Source organism: Chaetodon trifascialis, chromosome 23 (genome assembly GCF_039877785.1).
Source record: "Chaetodon trifascialis isolate fChaTrf1 chromosome 23, fChaTrf1.hap1, whole genome shotgun sequence".
Classification (NCBI taxonomy): domain Eukaryota; kingdom Metazoa; phylum Chordata; class Actinopteri; order Chaetodontiformes; family Chaetodontidae; genus Chaetodon; species Chaetodon trifascialis.
This window is the reverse complement of record NC_092078.1, coordinates 74733-93186: the sequence shown is the minus strand read 5'-3', so window position 1 is coordinate 93186 and position 18454 is coordinate 74733. Positions and strand designations below refer to the sequence as shown.

General features: G+C 44.8%; 1 protein-coding gene across 2 annotated transcripts in view; it reads left to right on the top strand.

Annotated features, from left to right (window-relative positions):
- The window catches only part of LOC139351178 (phosphatidylinositol 4,5-bisphosphate 3-kinase catalytic subunit alpha isoform), a 29044-nt gene extending 11494 nt beyond the window's left edge, over positions 1 to 17550 (top strand). The window contains exons 6-28 of one of the 2 annotated variants that reach the window (XM_070992937.1): positions 3 to 70; positions 562 to 690; positions 1201 to 1254; positions 1355 to 1464; positions 2431 to 2572; positions 3389 to 3474; positions 4940 to 5045; positions 5150 to 5302; positions 5523 to 5654; positions 7444 to 7568; positions 7859 to 7940; positions 8045 to 8209; positions 8747 to 8850; positions 9023 to 9122; positions 9608 to 9679; positions 10784 to 10890; positions 11495 to 11616; positions 11733 to 11811; positions 11900 to 12070; positions 13228 to 13345; positions 13432 to 13583; positions 13672 to 13820; positions 14146 to 17550. In XM_070992937.1, coding sequence (XP_070849038.1) covers positions 3 to 70; positions 562 to 690; positions 1201 to 1254; positions 1355 to 1464; positions 2431 to 2572; positions 3389 to 3474; positions 4940 to 5045; positions 5150 to 5302; positions 5523 to 5654; positions 7444 to 7568; positions 7859 to 7940; positions 8045 to 8209; positions 8747 to 8850; positions 9023 to 9122; positions 9608 to 9679; positions 10784 to 10890; positions 11495 to 11616; positions 11733 to 11811; positions 11900 to 12070; positions 13228 to 13345; positions 13432 to 13583; positions 13672 to 13820; positions 14146 to 14270 — 2651 coding nt within the window. In that variant the 3' untranslated portion in view covers positions 14271 to 17550. The remainder of the gene's footprint in view (positions 1 to 2; positions 71 to 561; positions 691 to 1200; positions 1255 to 1354; positions 1465 to 2430; positions 2573 to 3388; positions 3475 to 4939; positions 5046 to 5149; positions 5303 to 5522; positions 5655 to 7443; positions 7569 to 7858; positions 7941 to 8044; positions 8210 to 8746; positions 8851 to 9022; positions 9123 to 9607; positions 9680 to 10783; positions 10891 to 11494; positions 11617 to 11732; positions 11812 to 11899; positions 12071 to 13227; positions 13346 to 13431; positions 13584 to 13671; positions 13821 to 14145) is intronic. The other variant, XM_070992938.1, reaches the window with a different exon arrangement.
- Positions 17551 to 18454: the final 904 nt, after the last annotated feature.

The window sequence follows — 18454 nt, the reverse complement described above, 5'->3', positions numbered from 1 at the left end:
AGGGAGGTTGATTGTGACCATCTGGGTGATTGTGTCCCCATCGAACTCTAAGCAGAAATACACCCTGAAGGTAAAGCTGTGTTGGTTCGTGTCAAATTCATGCTGTCAGGTGAATGATGTGTTGGAGCTGAAGCTTTTTGCACATTCACCCTTTAAGGTTCTCAGATTTTTGTGGACCTGCAGTGTCAGCAGCTCTCGTACTGACTGGGAATTGCTGAGCTAGGAATTTGTGCTTTCAGATTCTGGCTCACTTTGAATGGATTACTTTGTGAATGGAGAGCAAACGTAGTCTGGACTCTGACCTCCACACACAACTATTAACTACACACTAACTACAAACCACATACAGTAAGCACTAAGTACTCAGACAACTACTCACTACACACAATTGTCTTTGATATAGGAAAATCAGTGAGATCAAACAAAATAAGAAATCAACCTGTCTCAATCTGAGAAGGAAATTGAAGATCTATGTCAGCCACTAAGATTTGGAGAAATGTTCCCCTGACTGTAGGAAGAACAAACATCAAGGTATGATCTGTTATTTGTGCTTGTGTACAGGTGAGTCATGAGAGTTTACCTGAGCAGCTTATAGCAGAGTCCATCAGGAAGAAAAGCCGGTCAATGCACCTCTCACCTCAACAGCTCCGCCTCTGTGTCCAGGAGTACCAGGGACAGTACATCCTGAAGGTACACCTGTATGTATGTCTACCTGTCTGTCTGTGTCACCTGTCTGTCTGTGTCCAGGGTACCAGGAACAGTACATCCTGAAGGTATACTTGTCTGTCTGTCTCACCTGTCTGTCTCACCTGTATGTCTGTCTCACCTGTGTGTCTGTCTCACCAATCTGTCTGTGTCCAGGAGTACCAGGGACAGTACATCTTGAAGGTACACCTGTGTTTCTGACTCACCTGTGTCTGTCTTGCCTGTCTGTCTGTCTGTCACCTGTCTGTCTGTGTCCAGGAGTACCGGGGACAGTACATCCTGAAGGTACACCTGTCTGTAGATCTCATCTGTCTGTCTTACTCACTGATCTGTCTGTGTCCTGGAGTACCAATGAAAGTGCATCTTGAAGGTACATCTGTGTGTAAGACTCACCTGTCTGTCTGTCTGCCTGTGTCTTGAGTAGTAGGGGTACCTGGAACAGTACATCTGCGGGTACACAAGCATGACTCGGTTATCTGTTTGTCTACCTGTCAGGTGTGTGGCTGTGATGAGTACCTGTTGGAAAAATATCCTCTCAGTCAGTACAAGGTAACAACTTCACTCTGAAAACACAAGCCTTCAGCGACAGGCTCTTTAATACACCCTGTCACATGGTCTCTACCTGTCCAACCTCCATCTGTCTCTGCAGTATATCCGCTCCTGTATCATAGTGGGTCGTCTTCCTCACTTGATGCTGGTCTCCAAAGACAGTCTCTACTCTCAGCTACCTGCCTCAGGCTTTGTCACCCCTTCATACAGGTACATGTCAGGCTTACACATTTAGGTGAAGAGCAGAGACAGAGAAATAAAAAATAACACAATTTATTTTAAACACAATGGCTGAAACAGAAACGCACTCAAAAGGAGTGATGAGAAACAAAGGAAGCTCTGATGAAGCGGGTTTGAGGAAAGGTTTGCACTGACGCTGCAGAAGACACTAAAAGCACACTTTAAGTGGCAGTCCAAAAACAGTTTACATTAGCAAATCACAGGGAGAGGAGATCTAATCTAGTACTCACAATGCACAAACAAAGACACCACCAGGGATTCAGGACAATCCGGCACAGGTAGGAGAGAGTGCTCCCCTTTTATCCTGTGCCTTAATCAGGATCATGCGTGTCAGGTGTGCACCTGAGGAGGCGGAGCTGGCTGGGTGTAGGTCAGGCATGTCCAAACTATTCCACAAAGGGCCGAGTGGCTGAAGGTTTTCTTTCCAACCAAGCAGCAGAACACCAGACTCATTTCATCAGCTGATCTCAGTCTTCAGACAGCTGATTGGTCAGATTGCATCCTCTTGATTGGTTGGAGGAAAAACCTGCAGCCACACGGCACTTAGTGGAATAGTTTGGACAGGCCTGGTGTAGGTGAACACTCAGCTAGACCATTGTTTCTCAATTGGCTTGTTATCAAGCCACTCATCAGCTCATCATCAAGCCACTGCAGAGCTTGATGACGAGCCACTCATTTGAATCAGGTGTGCTGGAGCAGGAAACATCTAAAACATGCGGGTGGGGGGGGGGGGTGGGTCACCAAGGACCAGACTTGAGAAACACTGAGCTAGACAGACAGAGGAGAACAAACAGGCAGCAGTAATACTGGGGAACCGGAAAAAGACGTGTTAGGGATAGAACAGGTCTGTAGGATTGGAACAGTACAACAGCCCATTAGTATCGATGTACATGTGCACTGTAGCCAGGTAGACGATGATTTCTGCTTGTGTTTCAGTCGTCGAACTCCTCAGCCGTCTCCCTGTCCAGGAGGAGGTGATGGTTCTCCTCCTCGCTCCTTGTGGGCCTTCAACACTCTGCTGAGGGTCCGACTGCTCTGCGCCACCTATGTCAATGTCAACATCAGAGACATCGACAAGGTTTGTCTGTCTGTGCTCTGGATGTCCATCAATGCCTGACTCCTCTGTCCACTTGTCAAAGTGTCGTTAAGAAAGACCTCGTCATGTGGACAGAAGGCCTGACGGGCAGGCCAGCACCTTGCAGGGTATTGATGTGTGAATGTGAGCTTGGACACATGAATGAGAGGCAGTGCTGGAAAGTGCTTTGTCTGTTAAGGTAGAAACGCTCTGTGCAGTGAATTCAGTGCATTTTCCATTTGCTGTTCTTGTGTTCTCATGTTCTCGTGAAACGCCATTAGTCCCAGTTTAACAGCCCTGTTGACCAAAAATGGTCCAAATCCTGCTTCGTCCTTTTCATTGTCAATACTTTGGTAGCTGTTGTGTCCCTAAAGTATGTTTTTAGATTTTTTTCCGAAGGAGAAAGTAACCATTTAGATTTTAATGTGCTGCCCATCAAAATGACATCAGTCAGTGAGACCGTCCAGTCAGCCATCGACAGATCTGTAGTTGTTCTGAAGCTCTTTCTGGTATTTTTATGTTCCGTCGTTTTGTGTCTATTTGTGAACGAAAATTTCAAAATTTAAAATTGCTGCCACAGTAGTGTGAAGGTAACGTTAAGTTTCACGTTTTATTGAAAATGTGTTTTTAACAGTACAGGTGTAGAGGCGTCCTGAAGTGTAATGTAAGAGTTCAACCTGGCTTACAGACCTGATACCTGTCTCTAATGGTGTATTAACGTGTGTGTGTATGTGTGTGTGTGTGTGTGTGTGTGTGTGTGTGTGTGTGTGTGTGTGTGTGTGTGTGTGTGTGTGTGTGTGTGTGTGTGCATGCATGTAGATCTATGTGAGGACAGGTATTTATCACGGTGGAGAACCACTTTGTGACAATGTCAATACACAGAGAGTCCCCTGCTCCAACCCGAGGTAACATGCACACAGTCAATATACACACTGAACGCACACACTGAACACACACACTGAACATACACGCACACACTGAACACACACACTGAACACACACACTGAACACACACACTGAACATACACACACTGAACACACACACTGAACACACACACTGAACACACACACTGAACATACACACACACACTGAACACACACACTGAACACACACACTGAACACACACACTGAAGTAGGGCTGGGCGATATGGCTGAAGACTCTATTGCGATATTAGTGTTTTATATCGGTCGATATCGATAATTATTGATATTTTTTATGACCTGTTTAAAATAAGGACCAGGAGAAAAATACATTCAATTTAAACATTTTTAGTTTAAATTGAACCTTCCTCTGATTATAATCCCTCAGCTATCAAGGCAGAAAGGAAAGGAAATGTCAACACAACCATGGAAAACACTCAAATAATAAATGTAAAAAAAAAAAAAAAGTGTAAAAATGTAAACAGAGAAACCTGAGAACTTTTTTTCTGCAGGTTTCGTGCAGAAAGTTCACAAACTGATTCACCTTCTGCTGAATAAAATGTTTTCAGATATGTGCAGTGTTTTAGAAACATAGCAGAAACTTGACATCAGTAACAAACAAACAAACAAACAAACAAACAAACAAACAAACATGATGACAGCACAGTAACACTGACTGAACTATAAAACCAGCCTAGACATAAGAACAACTTCAGTCGCTCTTCTTCCTCTGAACATACATGAACTGTTCAGTTATATTTTTATTATAAGAGCTGTTTGTAAGCTGGCTTCTCCTCAGTGCTCAGTGAAGCGTGTCTTTAGCTGTATGAGATGCCGCTGCCTCCGTTACGTCTTCTTTTAGATGATTTGTCATCAGGCACTGAAGCAGATACCTCTGCATGGTGGTCAGCTGCTTGTCGGTGCTGCTGCGCTCCAAAGAGTGAGCGCAGTCATTGGTTCTCATTTCTCATCTCACTCCTCGCGGAGCATCAAACATGAGACAACGACACGGCGCAACCGAACTTGATAATGTTACATGATTGGCTGTTAGCGTGTCTCTCTCACTGATTAGCGATCACTCCCTACGTTGCTCAGTTACCTGAGAGCGGGTGCCTTTGTTCATGCAACTAACCTCGCTTCACAACTTCAGGTTTCTTCCAACGAAGAAAAAAAATTATCGAATGTTTTATCGAACGCATTTTTTATTGATATTGATGACGTGTCTATCGCGAGACGTATCGCTGTCGTTCTATCGCCCAGCCCTACACTGAAGCCTCCAGTGATGAGACGTAACCATTGTTGGAACTAAACTTTGTCTCTTTCTCTGTCTCCTTCATTTTCTCGTCTCTCTGACTACCTTTATTTCTTTCTTACCACCTGTCTCTCACGCTGACTGCCTGTCTTTCTGTCTGTCTGTTTGGCCTCTCTACCTGTCTGTCTGTGTCCAGGTGGAACGAGTGGCTGACCTATGACATCTACCTGGCTGACCTCCCTCGCTCAGCCAGACTCTGCCTGTCGATCTGCTCTGTGAAGGGAAGGAAAGGAGCCAAGGAGGTAGGAAAGAAAGGAGACCAGGATACAGACACACAGAAAGGAATCAGTGAAAGAATGTCTCAGTCAAACTCTGTCTGTCTGTCTGTCTGTCCACCCTTCGTCAGGAGCACTGTCCTCTGGCCTGGGGCAACGTTAACTTTTTTGACTATACGGACATTCTGGTTTCTGGTAAAGTGGCTCTCAGTCTTTGGCCGGTCCCTCATGGCCTTGAAGACCTCTTAAATCCCATTGGAGTTGCTGGTTCTAATCCCAACAAGGTACACAACACCTACTATTTCTGTCTGTCTGTCTGTCTGTCTGTCTGTCTGCCTGCCTGCCTGCCTGCCTGTCTGTCTGCCTGTCTGTCTGTCTGTCTGTCTGTCTGTCTGTCTGTCTGTCTGTCTGTCTGTCTGTCTGTCTGTCTGTCTGTCTGTCACAATGAAGACAGCATATTTGTCAGCTGATCAAATGACTGATTGATGGTCTCGTTGTCTGCAGGAGACTCCCTGTGTGGAGCTCGAGTTCTCCTGGTTTAATCAGACTGTTGTGTTTCCTGATGAGCAGCAGATAGAAGAACACGCTAACTGGACCATCAGCAGAGAGCTGGGCTACAACTACTGCCAAGGACTGGTAATATACATACACCGAGTATATAGAACTACTGCCACGGACTGGTAATGTACATACACCGAGTATATAGAACTACTGCCAAGGACTGGTAATGTACATACACCGAGTATATAGAACTACTGCCAAGGACTGGTAATGTACATACACCGAGTATATAGAACTACTGCCAAGGACTGGTAATGTACATACACCGAGTATATAGAACTACTGCCAAGGACTGGTAATGTACATACACCGAGTATATAGAACTACTGCCACGGACTGGTAATATACATACACCGAGTATATAGAACTACTGCCAAGGACTGGTAATGTACATACACCGAGTATATAGAACTACTGCCACGGACTGGTAATACTTCTTCCTCACCTGCCTCAGTTCCTCCTTGTCTGTCTTTCCTCCCTTCTTCGTCTCTCTCTACCTTTCTTTCTGTCTCTCTCTACCTTCCTGTCTCTCTACCTTCCTGTCTCTCTCTATGTTCCCGTCTCTCTCTACCTTCCCGTCTCTCTCTACCTTTCTGTCTCTCTCTACCTTCCCGTCTCTCTCTACCTTCCTGTCTCTCTACCTTCCCGTCTCTCTCTACCTTCCTGTCTCTCTACCTTCCTGTCTCTCTCTATGTTCCCGTCTCTCTCTACCTTCCCGTCTCTCTCTACCTTTCTGTCTCTCTCTACCTTCCCGTCTCTCTCTACCTTCCTGTCTCTCTCTACCTTCCTGTCTCTCTCTACCTTCCTTCCTGTCTCTCTCTATGTTCCCGTCTCTCTCTACCTTCCCGTCTCTCTCTACCTTTCTGTCTCTCTCTACCTTTCCGTCTCTCTCTACCTTTCTGTCTCTCTCTACCTTCCTTTCTGTCTCTCTCTACCTTCCCGTCTCTCTCCACCTTCCCGTCTCTCTCTACCTTCCCGTCTCTCTCTACCTTTCTGTCTCTCTCTACCTTTCCGTCTCTCTCTACCTTTCTGTCTCTCTCTACCTTTCCGTCTCTCTCTACCTTTCTGTCTCTCTCTACCTTTCCGTCTCTCTCTACCTTTCTGTCTCTCTCTACCTTTCCGTCTCTCTCTACCTTTCTGTCTCTCTCTACCTTCCTGTCTGTCTCTCTCTACCTTCCCGTCTCTCTCCACCTTCCCGTCTCTCTCTACCTTCCCGTCTCTCTCTACCTTCCTGTCTCTCTACCTTCCCGTCTCTCTCTACCTTCCTGTCTCTCTACCTTCCTGTCTCTCTCTATGTTCCCGTCTCTCTCTACCTTCCCGTCTCTCTCTACCTTTCTGTCTCTCTCTACCTTCCCGTCTCTCTCTACCTTCCTGTCTCTCTCTACCTTCCTTCCTGTCTCTCTCTATGTTCCCGTCTCTCTCTACCTTCCCGTCTCTCTCTACCTTTCTGTCTCTCTCTACCTTTCCGTCTCTCTCTACCTTTCTGTCTCTCTCTACCTTCCTTTCTGTCTCTCTCTACCTTCCCGTCTCTCTCCACCTTCCCGTCTCTCTCTACCTTCCCGTCTCTCTCTACCTGTCTGTCTCTCTCTACCTTCCTTTCTGTCTCTCTCTACCTTCCCGTCTCTCTCTACCTTCCCGTCTCTCTCTACCTTCCCGTCTCTCTCTACCTGTCTGTCTCTCTCTACCTTCCTTTCTGTCTCTCTCTACCTTCCCGTCTCTCTCCACCTTCCCGTCTCTCTCTACCTTCCCGTCTCTCTCCTCCTTTCTGTCTCTCTCTACCTTCCTGTCTCTCTACCTTCCCGTCTCTCTCTACCTGCCTGTCTCTCTCTACCTGTCTGTCTCTCTCTACCTGTCTCTGTCTCAGAGCACTCGTCTGGCCTGTGACAGCAGTGTTTCTCCAGCTGATGCAGAGCAGCTTCGTTCTCTCTGCTCCAGAGATCCTCTCTATGAGCTCTCAGAGCAGGAGAAGGACTTCCTGTGGAGACACAGGTGAGGGGTGGGGCTTAATGTGGACACACAGGTGAGGGGCGTGGCTTAATGTGGACAGTTTATACAAAGAGATCGACTTTCAGAGAAACAACTAATTAACTGATCCGTCTCTGTTTAAGTGTCTTTGCTGGCCTTTAGCTTTTTGTCTACCTGTCTCTAACCTGTCTTTTATTTTAGTGGCTCTTTGTCTCAGCCTGTCTCCTTGTCTGTACCATCTCTTTGTCTCAGCCTGTCTCTTTGTCTGTACCATCTCTTTGTCTCTGCCTGTCCCTTTGTGTCTCTCTCTGCAGACATTACTGTGTAAACATTCCAGAGTCTCTTCCTAAGCTGCTTTTGTCTGTTAAATGGAACTCCAGAGACGAAGTGTGCCAGGTACAAAACACATTTCACAGTCAGATGCTTTATTTGTGTTTCAGTTCATGTCATTAGCCATCTGTCCATCTCCTCTTCCTCCTTCTCATCCCCCTCTTCCTCAGATGTACTGTTTGTTGAAGGAGTGGCCTCTCATGGAGCCTGAGTCGGCTCTGGAATTGTTGGACTGTAACTTTCCTGATCCGATGGTCCGAGAGTTCGCTCTGCGCTGCCTGGTGCAAGGTCTGACGGATGACAAGCTGTCACAGTACCTGCTGCAACTCGTACAGGTGCGTTTCCACCCTCACTTCCTCATAAATCACTTGGAACTGGGACATTTCACCTGATAATACTGGCATGTTTTACAGCAAGCCATACAATTTGAACATAAAAGAAGTGAAAAGCAGAAAAACAGAAAGAAAAATCTTATTAAACTTTGAGAAAACACCTGACCGGAGTAAAATGCCTTATATAACTATGTAAAGGTTGAGATAAATCCATCCATTGTCCATACCTGACTATCACTTTTCGGGGTTGCAGGGGGGGCTGGAGCCTATCCCAGCTGTCATTGGGCGAAAGGCGGGGTACACCCTGAACTGGTTGCCAGTCGATCGCAGGGCAGCATGCAAAGACAGACAACCATTCATGCTCACACTCACACCTAGAACACATGAACACACACAAGATCTTCTTAAACGTTTGCTTCATAATTCCGTTCTTATAGAACGAGTTTTATTTTTCTTTGCGCACTGTTTTGTTTGATTTGTCTTTACATATGATGCCAATAAAGCAAACTGAAATTGAGAATCTCAATTGTGTATTTGCAGGTGTTAAAGTATGAGATGTACCTGGACAATCCACTGGCTCGTTTCCTGATCAAGAAAGCTCTGACCAATCAGAGGATAGGACACTTCTTCTTCTGGCATCTCAAGTGAGAAACATGGCCTATAGAATAAAGGATTAGTTCACCAAGAACTGCAGAGTTTGTCTTTATCTAATCTCTGTTTCTCAGCTTCTCACTGGATCACCAAGAAATAAAGATTTGCCAGTCGTCGATAATCTCGTTCATTTTGTGTTCAAACTAACAGAAACACTGTTCTCAGGTCAGAGATGCACAATAAGACGGTGTCCCGTCGATTCGGTCTGCTTCTGGAAGCTTTCTGCAGAGCCTGTGGCATGTATCTGAAACACCTGAACAGACAGGTGAGCTCTGCAACACCTCCACACACTGACTGGGTTTCTGCGTTCATGTGAAGCTGCTGCCATCTAGTGGCTCTTTGTGATTCAGTTCAATTCAATCACAACAGAAGGTGTCTCAGGACACTTTCCATGTAGAGCTGGTACAGACCAGACTCTTTATCTACAGGAAGCCAACAATTGGCAGGAGACGTAGCTTTAATGCACGATCCAGGTTCAGCCATTACCCACGGAAACCTGCGATACGACAAAGCACAGAGACTCCAGGGAAGAAATTAAGTTAGTGACACGCCGTGGCAGGACATGAAGGCGTGTCTGGGAGACACCTTGTTGATGCAGTATAACTGCCTTGTGTCTTGTTGCTGTACTCAGACGACTCAAGTCATACTTCAACCAATAATAAAACTCTCTGTGTGTGTGTGTGTGTGTGTGTGTGTGTGTGTGTGTGTGTGTGTGTGTGTGTGTGTGTGTGTGTGTGTGTGTGGTTGTAGGTGGAGGCCATGGATAAACTCGTGAATCTGACTGACACACTGAAACAAGAGAAGAAGGATGAAACACAGAAAGTATGAAACCTCAGACATTTTTTTCTCTTGCGTCTGTTGATTTAAAGTTCCAGTGTGTAAGTTTTGGGTGACAGAAATGGAATATGATATTCAAGTGTGTTTTCATTGTCTTATTCCATCCAGCGCCACGTGAGCGCCCCGTTGCAGTGGCTTTCGTTCCCCCCTGAGCTTTCTCATCTACCCTCTTTAGTGTAACATTTCTTGCAGTTACTTTTTAACTTGTAACTGTGGTTTCTAAAGTCATTGAGTTTTCCCTGGTCTTTCTCAGAGTATTTCCATTATTTAACTGCATGCAGGGATCCTGAGTGGAGCCATGGACCCATTGTTTACAGCAGGGATCAGCTGACAGCGCTCTGTAACACAGATGCCCTGGGGGCTGAGGAGGAAGAGGAGGATCAGATGTTACAAACCAGTCCTCCTCTTGAAAGTGTACCGTTATGTTGTTCTGTTTGTCTTTTCTGCCTGACTTTTCAAAGGGACCAACTTGTGCTTGTGAAGTTCAGTCGCTTTTGGAAATTCCTGGTCGATGTTAGCATGGAGTGAGCTGAAGTGGCGCTGAAGATTTGAAGCTTTGAAATGCACTAACGACGCCTGACATATGAGGCAGAGTGGCTTGCATTACGTTCAACAAAAAATAGAAACTCTCCCACTCTGTTAAAAACATCCTGTGTTCATCTTCATATTTTGGTTGTGCTGTGCATTTTTTCTCTGCCATTTTCAGAGCGAACTTGACACAAATTGTTTACTCAAATGATTTTGCCCCTACTGGGAAACTTTGCGGTATTTTCATCTCACGCACATGCGCATTTGATGAAAATACTGATTGAACTCAAGCGAAGCGAACACACACATTAAAAAAAAAAAATACACAAACACAAACGTCGATATGAACATAAGAGCCACATGAAACCAGACAAAGAGCCGCGGGTTGGCCAGGCCTGGTCAATGTCTATGCGCCACCTCACCACTAGATGCCAGTAAATCCTACACACTGGCCCTTTAAATGTCAGACATTTCTAAAGATGTGACTGCACTGTGGCTCATTGTGATGTGTTTCCGTGTGTTAAATGGTTGATAATGATATGTTGCTCTGCTGGTTGTCAGACTCAGATGAAATTCCTGGTTGAACACATGTCTCGTCCAGATTACATGGAAGCTCTGCAGGGATTCATCTCTCCTCTGAACCCCGTTCACCAGCTGGGAAACCTCAGGTAATTAACTAACAAACGAACTAGCTAGTTAACTAGTTAGCTAACCTACTAACTAACTGACTAACGTGCTACCAGGCTAACTAACTAACTGAACCATGTTCACCGGCTAACTCAAACCCTGTGTGTGCCTTGAGACTGGAGGAGTGCGGGATTAATCAGAATCAGAATCAGAATCAGAAAAAGCTTTATTGCCAAGTACGATTTTACACATACGAGGAATTTGCTTTGGTGAGGTTGGTGCCTGACACATCTATCAAGAAGAAGCAATTAAAAAGTTAAGAATATGACAGTAAGTAAATAATATAAAAACAAGAAAATAAGTAAAAAATACGACAATAGAAGAACTGTAGCAGTAGTAAATAAAAAATCTCACAATATAAATATATGTACACAAGTCTTTTTTTTTTTTAACAGAGGCACAGACTGTTTTCAAGGGAGTCCAAGCTGAGCGTTAATGTATCGCATATGGTTGTGGCAATGTCACTGACAAGTAGAGTCAGAGGTGAAGTGTGAAGTGTCAGTTAAGTGAAGCAAAGTAAAATTAGCTGAAATAAAGATAAGTGAAGCTTAGTGTGTGTGTGTGTGTGTGTGTGTGTGTTTTCAGGCTGGAGGAGTGCAGGATCATGTCCTCGGCGAAGCGCCCCCTGTGGTTGAACTGGGAGAACCCGGACATCATGTCCGAGCTGCTCTTCGCCAACAATGAGATCATCTTCAAGAACGGAGACGGTAGCTAGCTCAGCGCTAACCACAGCACTGGTTCTGCTGGAGAGTGCACCCATGCTAAGAGGAGAAGTGTGCACAGGGATGGTGATGATGGAGTGTGTAACCTGTGTGTGTTGCAGACCTGCGTCAGGACATGCTGACTCTGCAGATCATTAAGATCATGGAGAACATCTGGCAGAACCAGGGCCTGGACCTGCGGTGAGGACCTGTGACATCATCAGTAACTGCTGCTGTGACATCATCACACCTGGCTAACTGTGTGTGTGTGTGTGTGTGTGTGTGTCAGCATGCTGCCGTATGGCTGCCTGTCCATCGGGGACTGTGTGGGTCTGATCGAGGTGGTGAAGAACAGTTTCACGATCATGCAGATTCAGTGTAAAGGAGGTCTGAAGGGGGCGCTGCAGTTCAACTCCAACACACTGCACCACTGGATCAAAGACAAGAACAGAGGAGAGGCGTCAGTACCTGTCTGTCTGTCTGTCTGTCTGTCGTTCTGTCTGTCGTTCTGTCTGTCGGTCTGTCTGTCTGTCTGTCTGTCGTTCTGTCTGTCTGTCTGTCTGTCTGTCCGTCCGTCCGTCTGTCTGTCTGTCTGTCTGTCTGTCTGTCTGTCTGTCTGTCTGTCTGTCTGTCCATCTGTTGTTCTGTCCGTCTGTCTGTCGTTCTGTCTGTCTGTCTGTCTGTCGTTCTGTCTGTCTGTCTGTCTGTCTGTCGTTCTGTCTGTCTGTCGTTCTGTCTGTCTGTCTGTTTCTCTGTCTGTCTGTCTGTCTGTCTGTCTGTCTGTCTGTCTGTCTGTCTGTCTGTCTGTCTGTCGTTCTGTCTGTCGTTCTGTCTGTCTGTCTGTCTGTTTCTCTGTCTGTCTGTCTGTCTGTCTGTCTGTCTGTCTGTCTGTCTGTCTGTCTGTCTCTCTGTCTGTCTGTCTGTCTGTCTGTCGTTCTGTCTGTCTGTCTGTCGGTCGTTCTGTCTGTCTGTCTGTCGGTCGTTCTGTCTGTCTGTCTGTCTGTCTGTCTGTCTGTCTGTCCGTCTGTCTGTCGGTCGTTCTGTCTGTCTGTCTGTCTGTCTGTCTGTCTGTCGGTCGTTCTGTCTGTCTGTCCGTCTGTCGTTCTGTCTGTCTGTCCGTCTGTCGTTCTGTCTGTCTGTCTGTCGGTCGTTCTGTCTGTCTGTCTGTCTGTCTGTCCGTCTGTCGTTCGTTCTGTCTGTCTGTCTGTCTGTCTGTCTGTCGTTCTGTCTGTCTGTCTGTCTGTCTGTCTGTCGTTCTGTCTGTCTGTCGTTCTGTCTGTCTGTCTGTCTGTCTGTAACTCCACGTTACTGTAAAGCCACATGGATCGATTTTATCACAATAATCAATAGCTATAACTCGAGGCATTAGTAGTTGTAACGTTTTTTTTTTTTTTTACAATTACAATACATATTTCATACAGTTTGTATGTTGCTAATGTGGGGGCCTGAATTTAGTGAACAGATTTGGGCAAATTTACCACAACATGCATAATTAATGTGGTGCACATGTACTAAATATTTATATTCACCATAACTGCTCATCCGCTGATCAGCTACAGACTCCGTCTGTCTCTCGGTTCAACTGACTGTCTGTCTCATCTCCTGTCTGTCTCTCAGGTATGACAGAGCCATCGACCTGTTCACCAGGTCCTGTGCAGGTTACTGCGTAGCAACATTTATTCTAGGAATCGGAGACCGACACAACTCCAACATCATGGTGAAGGACAATGGACAGGTGAGCCGGTCCTCCACAGGTCCTCCAACTGTTTCGTCCAAACTGTGGCTTAACTTTTAACTCTCCTCCTCCTCCTCTTCCTCCAGCTGTTTCACATCGACTTTGGTCACTTCCTGGATCACAAGAAGAAAAAGTTTGGCTACAAGAGGGAGCGAGTTCCCTTCGTTCTGACTCAGGACTTCCTCATCGTTATTAGTAAAGGAGTCCAAGAGTCAACCAAGACCAAGGAGTTCGAGAGGTCTCACCAGCACCTCGCCTGTTCAGTGGTGGTCTTCCTGTCTCACTTTCTGCCCGTCTCACTGTCTGTTTCCATGTCTGTGTGAAAGGTTCCAGGAGATGTGTTACAAAGCCTACCTTGCCATCCGTCAGCACGCCAGCCTCTTCATCAACCTGTTCTCACTCCTGCTGGGTTGCGGCATGCCTGAACTTCAGAGCTTCGATGACATCGCCTACCTGAGGAAAACCCTGGCTCTGGGTAAGACAGACGGGCGGAAAGGGAGACAGACAGGTAGAGAGTGAGGCTGAAGGACAGGGGATGGCCTTTTTCATCACATAAACACAGCTTAATCCAAATAAACAGTAACTAAATCTAAAACACTACAAAAACTGAGGAAAATGATTCAAATGAAATTAGGATTTAATATCAAACTCTGAATCATGAAAAGCTTTTCGTCAAGGCAAAAGGCAAGAAGAACTGAATAAAAGTGTATAACAAAGGTGCTCAAAAGTATTTGTTCATTAAAAAAAGTGAGAGATAGTAAAACAGAATTAACTAAAAGTTGAACCTGTCTGTCTCTCAGAGAAGAGCCAGCAGGAGGCGCTGGAGTATTTCACCAAACAGATGAACGATGCTCATCACGGAGGCTGGAGCACCAAGATGGACTGGATCTTCCACACCATCAGACACATGCCCAACGAGCACTGAAAGATCCACATTACATGTAACACATGCAGTAACTCCAGTACGCATAGATCTATAGACACAGTGTGTATATATATCTATTCATACTGTGTGTGTGTGTGTGTGTGTGTGTGTCACATTGTGTGTGTTTACTGCACTATTCTGTGAGGATGATGACGATGACGATGAAGGTGTGTGATTGTTGTCCAAGGTGGGGAACCTTTTTCAGTTTTTTTAACATCGTTCGAGGGCCGAACTAAACACACTAACGTCTGCGATGGCTGGAGCTGGTTCTCTGATGTCAGATGGTGATGGTGATGATGAAGATGATGATGATGATGATGATGATGATGATGGTAATGATAAAGATGCTTGTAGCTGGTTTTCCAGGTTTAGGTCAGGCCGTCTCTGTCAGAGAATTTATCCACCCTCATTTGTCCTTCGGCTGTTTGCAGCTCTGATCTTTTCGTCCTCACAAACTCACCGCTTCATCTTTTACTTCAGCAAAGAATAACAGTTTGCCTGTTTCTCTTCGACGCTCTGCATCTGATTTCCTTTTGCTGGCGGTTGCCATGATGCATCTTATGAATAGCGTGAATACTTTTGCGTGATGCGTTCACTGACTGTGAACCAGACAGTCACGATGTAAAAAGACTTTGCTGATTTTTGTGTATTTCTGAGTTCATTTTAGGGATTTTTAGTTGCAGGTCAATGAGGTTCCCCACCACTGTTGTAGATTTTAGCATGGCAGCGATGTGTTTGTTGGATGGTTGTCATAGCAACAAGAATCTCAGGTTCACAGCTCAGTGGGTTGGTTGAGGATGCCAAAGGCATGCTGGGAAAAGATGATGTCAGTGACGATGACGATGATAATGATGATGATTGTGATGGTGATATCATAAATGTCTTCCAGTCGGTGCTACAGTTAGCCTGTTAGCTCTGCTAGCTGCTCTAAACACAGACTTTAATGATGTAGCAGATTTGAATTTAACTTTATACACTGATGTTTGTTGGGATAATTTGAATGAAGCTAGCTTTATTAAAACCAGCAAAGTGAACAATGTGCTCACTGTGAGAGCAATAAAGCCTCCAATAGCTAAAGCATAGTTTGATCATGACAATCAGGAGTTCTGACCAATAGGAAGGCAGAGTTGACCAGCTGTGGGTGGAGTCATGGTGCCAGGATCAGACCAAACTAACATTTGTTTTATTTGAGAAATACTTCAAACGTGTTTTGGGAACTTTTCTCAAAAGATTTTATGTCTTTTTCTCATAAAATTCTACCTTTGTTCTTTAAATGTTGTGATTTTTGAAATAACATTTAACTATTTTCTCATAATGTTACATTTTTCTCTCATAAGATTGTTGTTGTACTCTCAGAATGTTTTGATTTGAAGGTGAGATTACAGATATATTCAAGAAATTTGGACTTTTTCCCCATATTCACAAAACATTTTTTCCTGGAAATCTGCATCGTTTTCTTCACGGTCGCCCTCACACTTCATCATGTGAAGTGCTCTGCACCAACTGCTGAAACTTCCTCCACAGACTGCCTTACAAATCCAGAGTCACCGCCCACAGCTGGTGACACTCGTGTTAAACCAACACCTGAAGTTAGAATATTTTTTTAGTTTCAATTTATTTCATTGAGATAAATTCTCTGAGCTGATCAAAATTCGCTTTTAAGTGATTCATCTGGAAACAACATATCAAGTTTCATCAGGGATCAAAGTCTTTCCACAACAATCTGAGCCAATCGGCTCGTTAGCTGAATCAGGTCTTTGTTAGCCTCTAGTTCACTGTATCTAAACCATGCTAGGTTCGCTGTTAGAGTGTTTGCCACTGTTAAGTGAGCAGGTTCACAAAAACAAAACAAAAGAAAAAGACAAACCAAACCTGCTAGTGCAGTGGGCGCCCTTAGTGTCACGTCAACTTGCTGCTGAGAGTCATAAAGCTTGTGTGTGTCAGGGCTGTAAAACCAGCCAGGACTGCCTCTGTTCACTCTGATCCATAGTTCTTAGTTAGCTTAGCTGTTGCACTGAAACAATCGTGGGTAGATTTAGCCTAGCATAGCATCAATGGGAGCTCCACCCCCTGGCTGTCTGTCAGCCAGTGAAACGGGGGGGCGGGGCTTCATTACATTCAAACAGGTTAAAGGGGGATGACCCCCAATTTTCATGTGAAGGTTTGTGTTTGTTTCTGCTCAGGTCAGAGGTCAAGCCCCACCCACACATAATCAGTGTCACCTGTGAGGTGGCCTGCCCCTGCCCCATTCTGATCTAGTTATTGATTTATGACATCATTGACTGTGCTGGTTGCCATAGTGACTGAAGATGTAGATGTGAGCAGATATGATGTATTTCCATGTGATCAATATTTGTGACGGGCTTTTAAACTAATGATGATTGATGTATTTAGCAGGAATGACAGCTGATTCGATCAGTTTCTAAAGGCTGAGTATTCATTTTTGATATCTGTTGTTTGATAATTCTCCCTGATTTTTTCAAGGAGAGTTTTTTTTCCTCTAAATATTACGAACAAGGAAACGATGGATCAAGGACAAACTGCAGATCCAAGGTTCAGCCAATCAGAGGGCCAACACAGCCTCCATAACCAAATGTGGTTTTAAAGATTTGCTCTGACTGTTTAAACCAGGGGTCTCAACCTCCCAGCCCGCTGTGTTCACCTGGTCCGCTGTCGTCGAGTTGACCCTTTGAATGCAGCATAATCACCGCGTGAAACCAAGCAGAGAAACCAAACATTTGGTGTGCCGCTAACGTCAAATGTTGTTTTATCAAGAAGTCTCTTTCAAAGCCAAAAGAAAGGTTGATGTCAGCACAGTGTCTGAGAAGAAGTGAGAGGAGAAGTGACTCATCTGCAAAGAGAAAGTATAACCTCAACCACATTATTCAGCACGCAGGGTTAGGGTTAGGGTAAGCACGCAGAGCAGATGCAAAGTACCCAGGATGACGCAACGAGCTGCACGGCTAAAGAAAGGGCTGTCAACGCCACAAAATGTCTTCCAGAGAGCAAGAAGGAGGCCGATGAGATGAGAGGAGCCGTTCACTGAAGGTCAGTGTCTGAAAGAAGTTCAGCAACATCATACTTGAACTGGCCCCTTTGTGACAGGACTGGATGCTCAGCGGCTTCAGGCAGTTTGACTTTGAGACTCCTGGTTTAAACTGAATGGGTCACCTGGGGGGCCTGCAGGATCCAGGTGTGAAACAAATACGAGGAAGCACCTTTTGATTGTGTTATCATGTGTTATTGTTATATTTCAAAATAAAAGCTCAACAGGTGTGCTATGTTTGGTTGGTGACATAGTGTCAGGACTCACCTGCAGCAGGTGTTCAGAAACAGACAGCATGTTTGTTAATGTCCACTGCTGCTGTGTCAAAACTTTCAATTACAGCTTTATTCCCCAAATACTGCTTATTTCTCCTGAAATATTACAATGTATACCTCAAAATATTTTTAAGTTTTTTCAAAATAATACAGCTTTTTTCCTCTTTTTTTTTTAAAATGAAAATAGACTCCAACAATACAAACATCTTCAGTGACACTAGAGTCCGTCAGTAAGCCGGTCTGATTTTTTATTGTTTTTAAAAATGTTTTGCTCCGGCAGAAATATACAAATCTTGCAATCAAACTGAAATCCCGAAAATGATTAAAATGAGTGATTGTGTGATTTTTGACCAGAGTTATTGAATCAGTTAGTGGCTAAAAATTGTTGATTCCACACAGTAAAGCATCACAAAAAGAAGAAGCAGAATCCAGATCCAGAATCCAGACTAAACCTGATCCAGGACTGTCAGAGTAAATACCGCAGAGGGAACTCTACTGACACTCACTCTGATCTGTTTGGGGTAGAAGTCGAAGACACTGCAGACCAACATGGCCGGATGTTTACCAGCAGGGGGCGTCACAGAGTGCAGCCTGACGTAGGGCTCAGCTGGAACAGACAGGATGAAAATTATTATTATTATTATTACTTAGAAAATGAAGTGAATTTGATTTAGAATTGATTCACTTTCAAAGAAACATAAACAAAAGTACGATTTCTGTGTGCGACTGTGTTTTGGCAGAAATGGCAACCCAGACCAGAAACCCCAACAGTGCAATGGTGTCCTCTGATTGGTCCATTTCAATTATATCCCACCCACTGGTTTTGATTACAGAACGGCCATTTAAAAGGACATTTCCAGTAG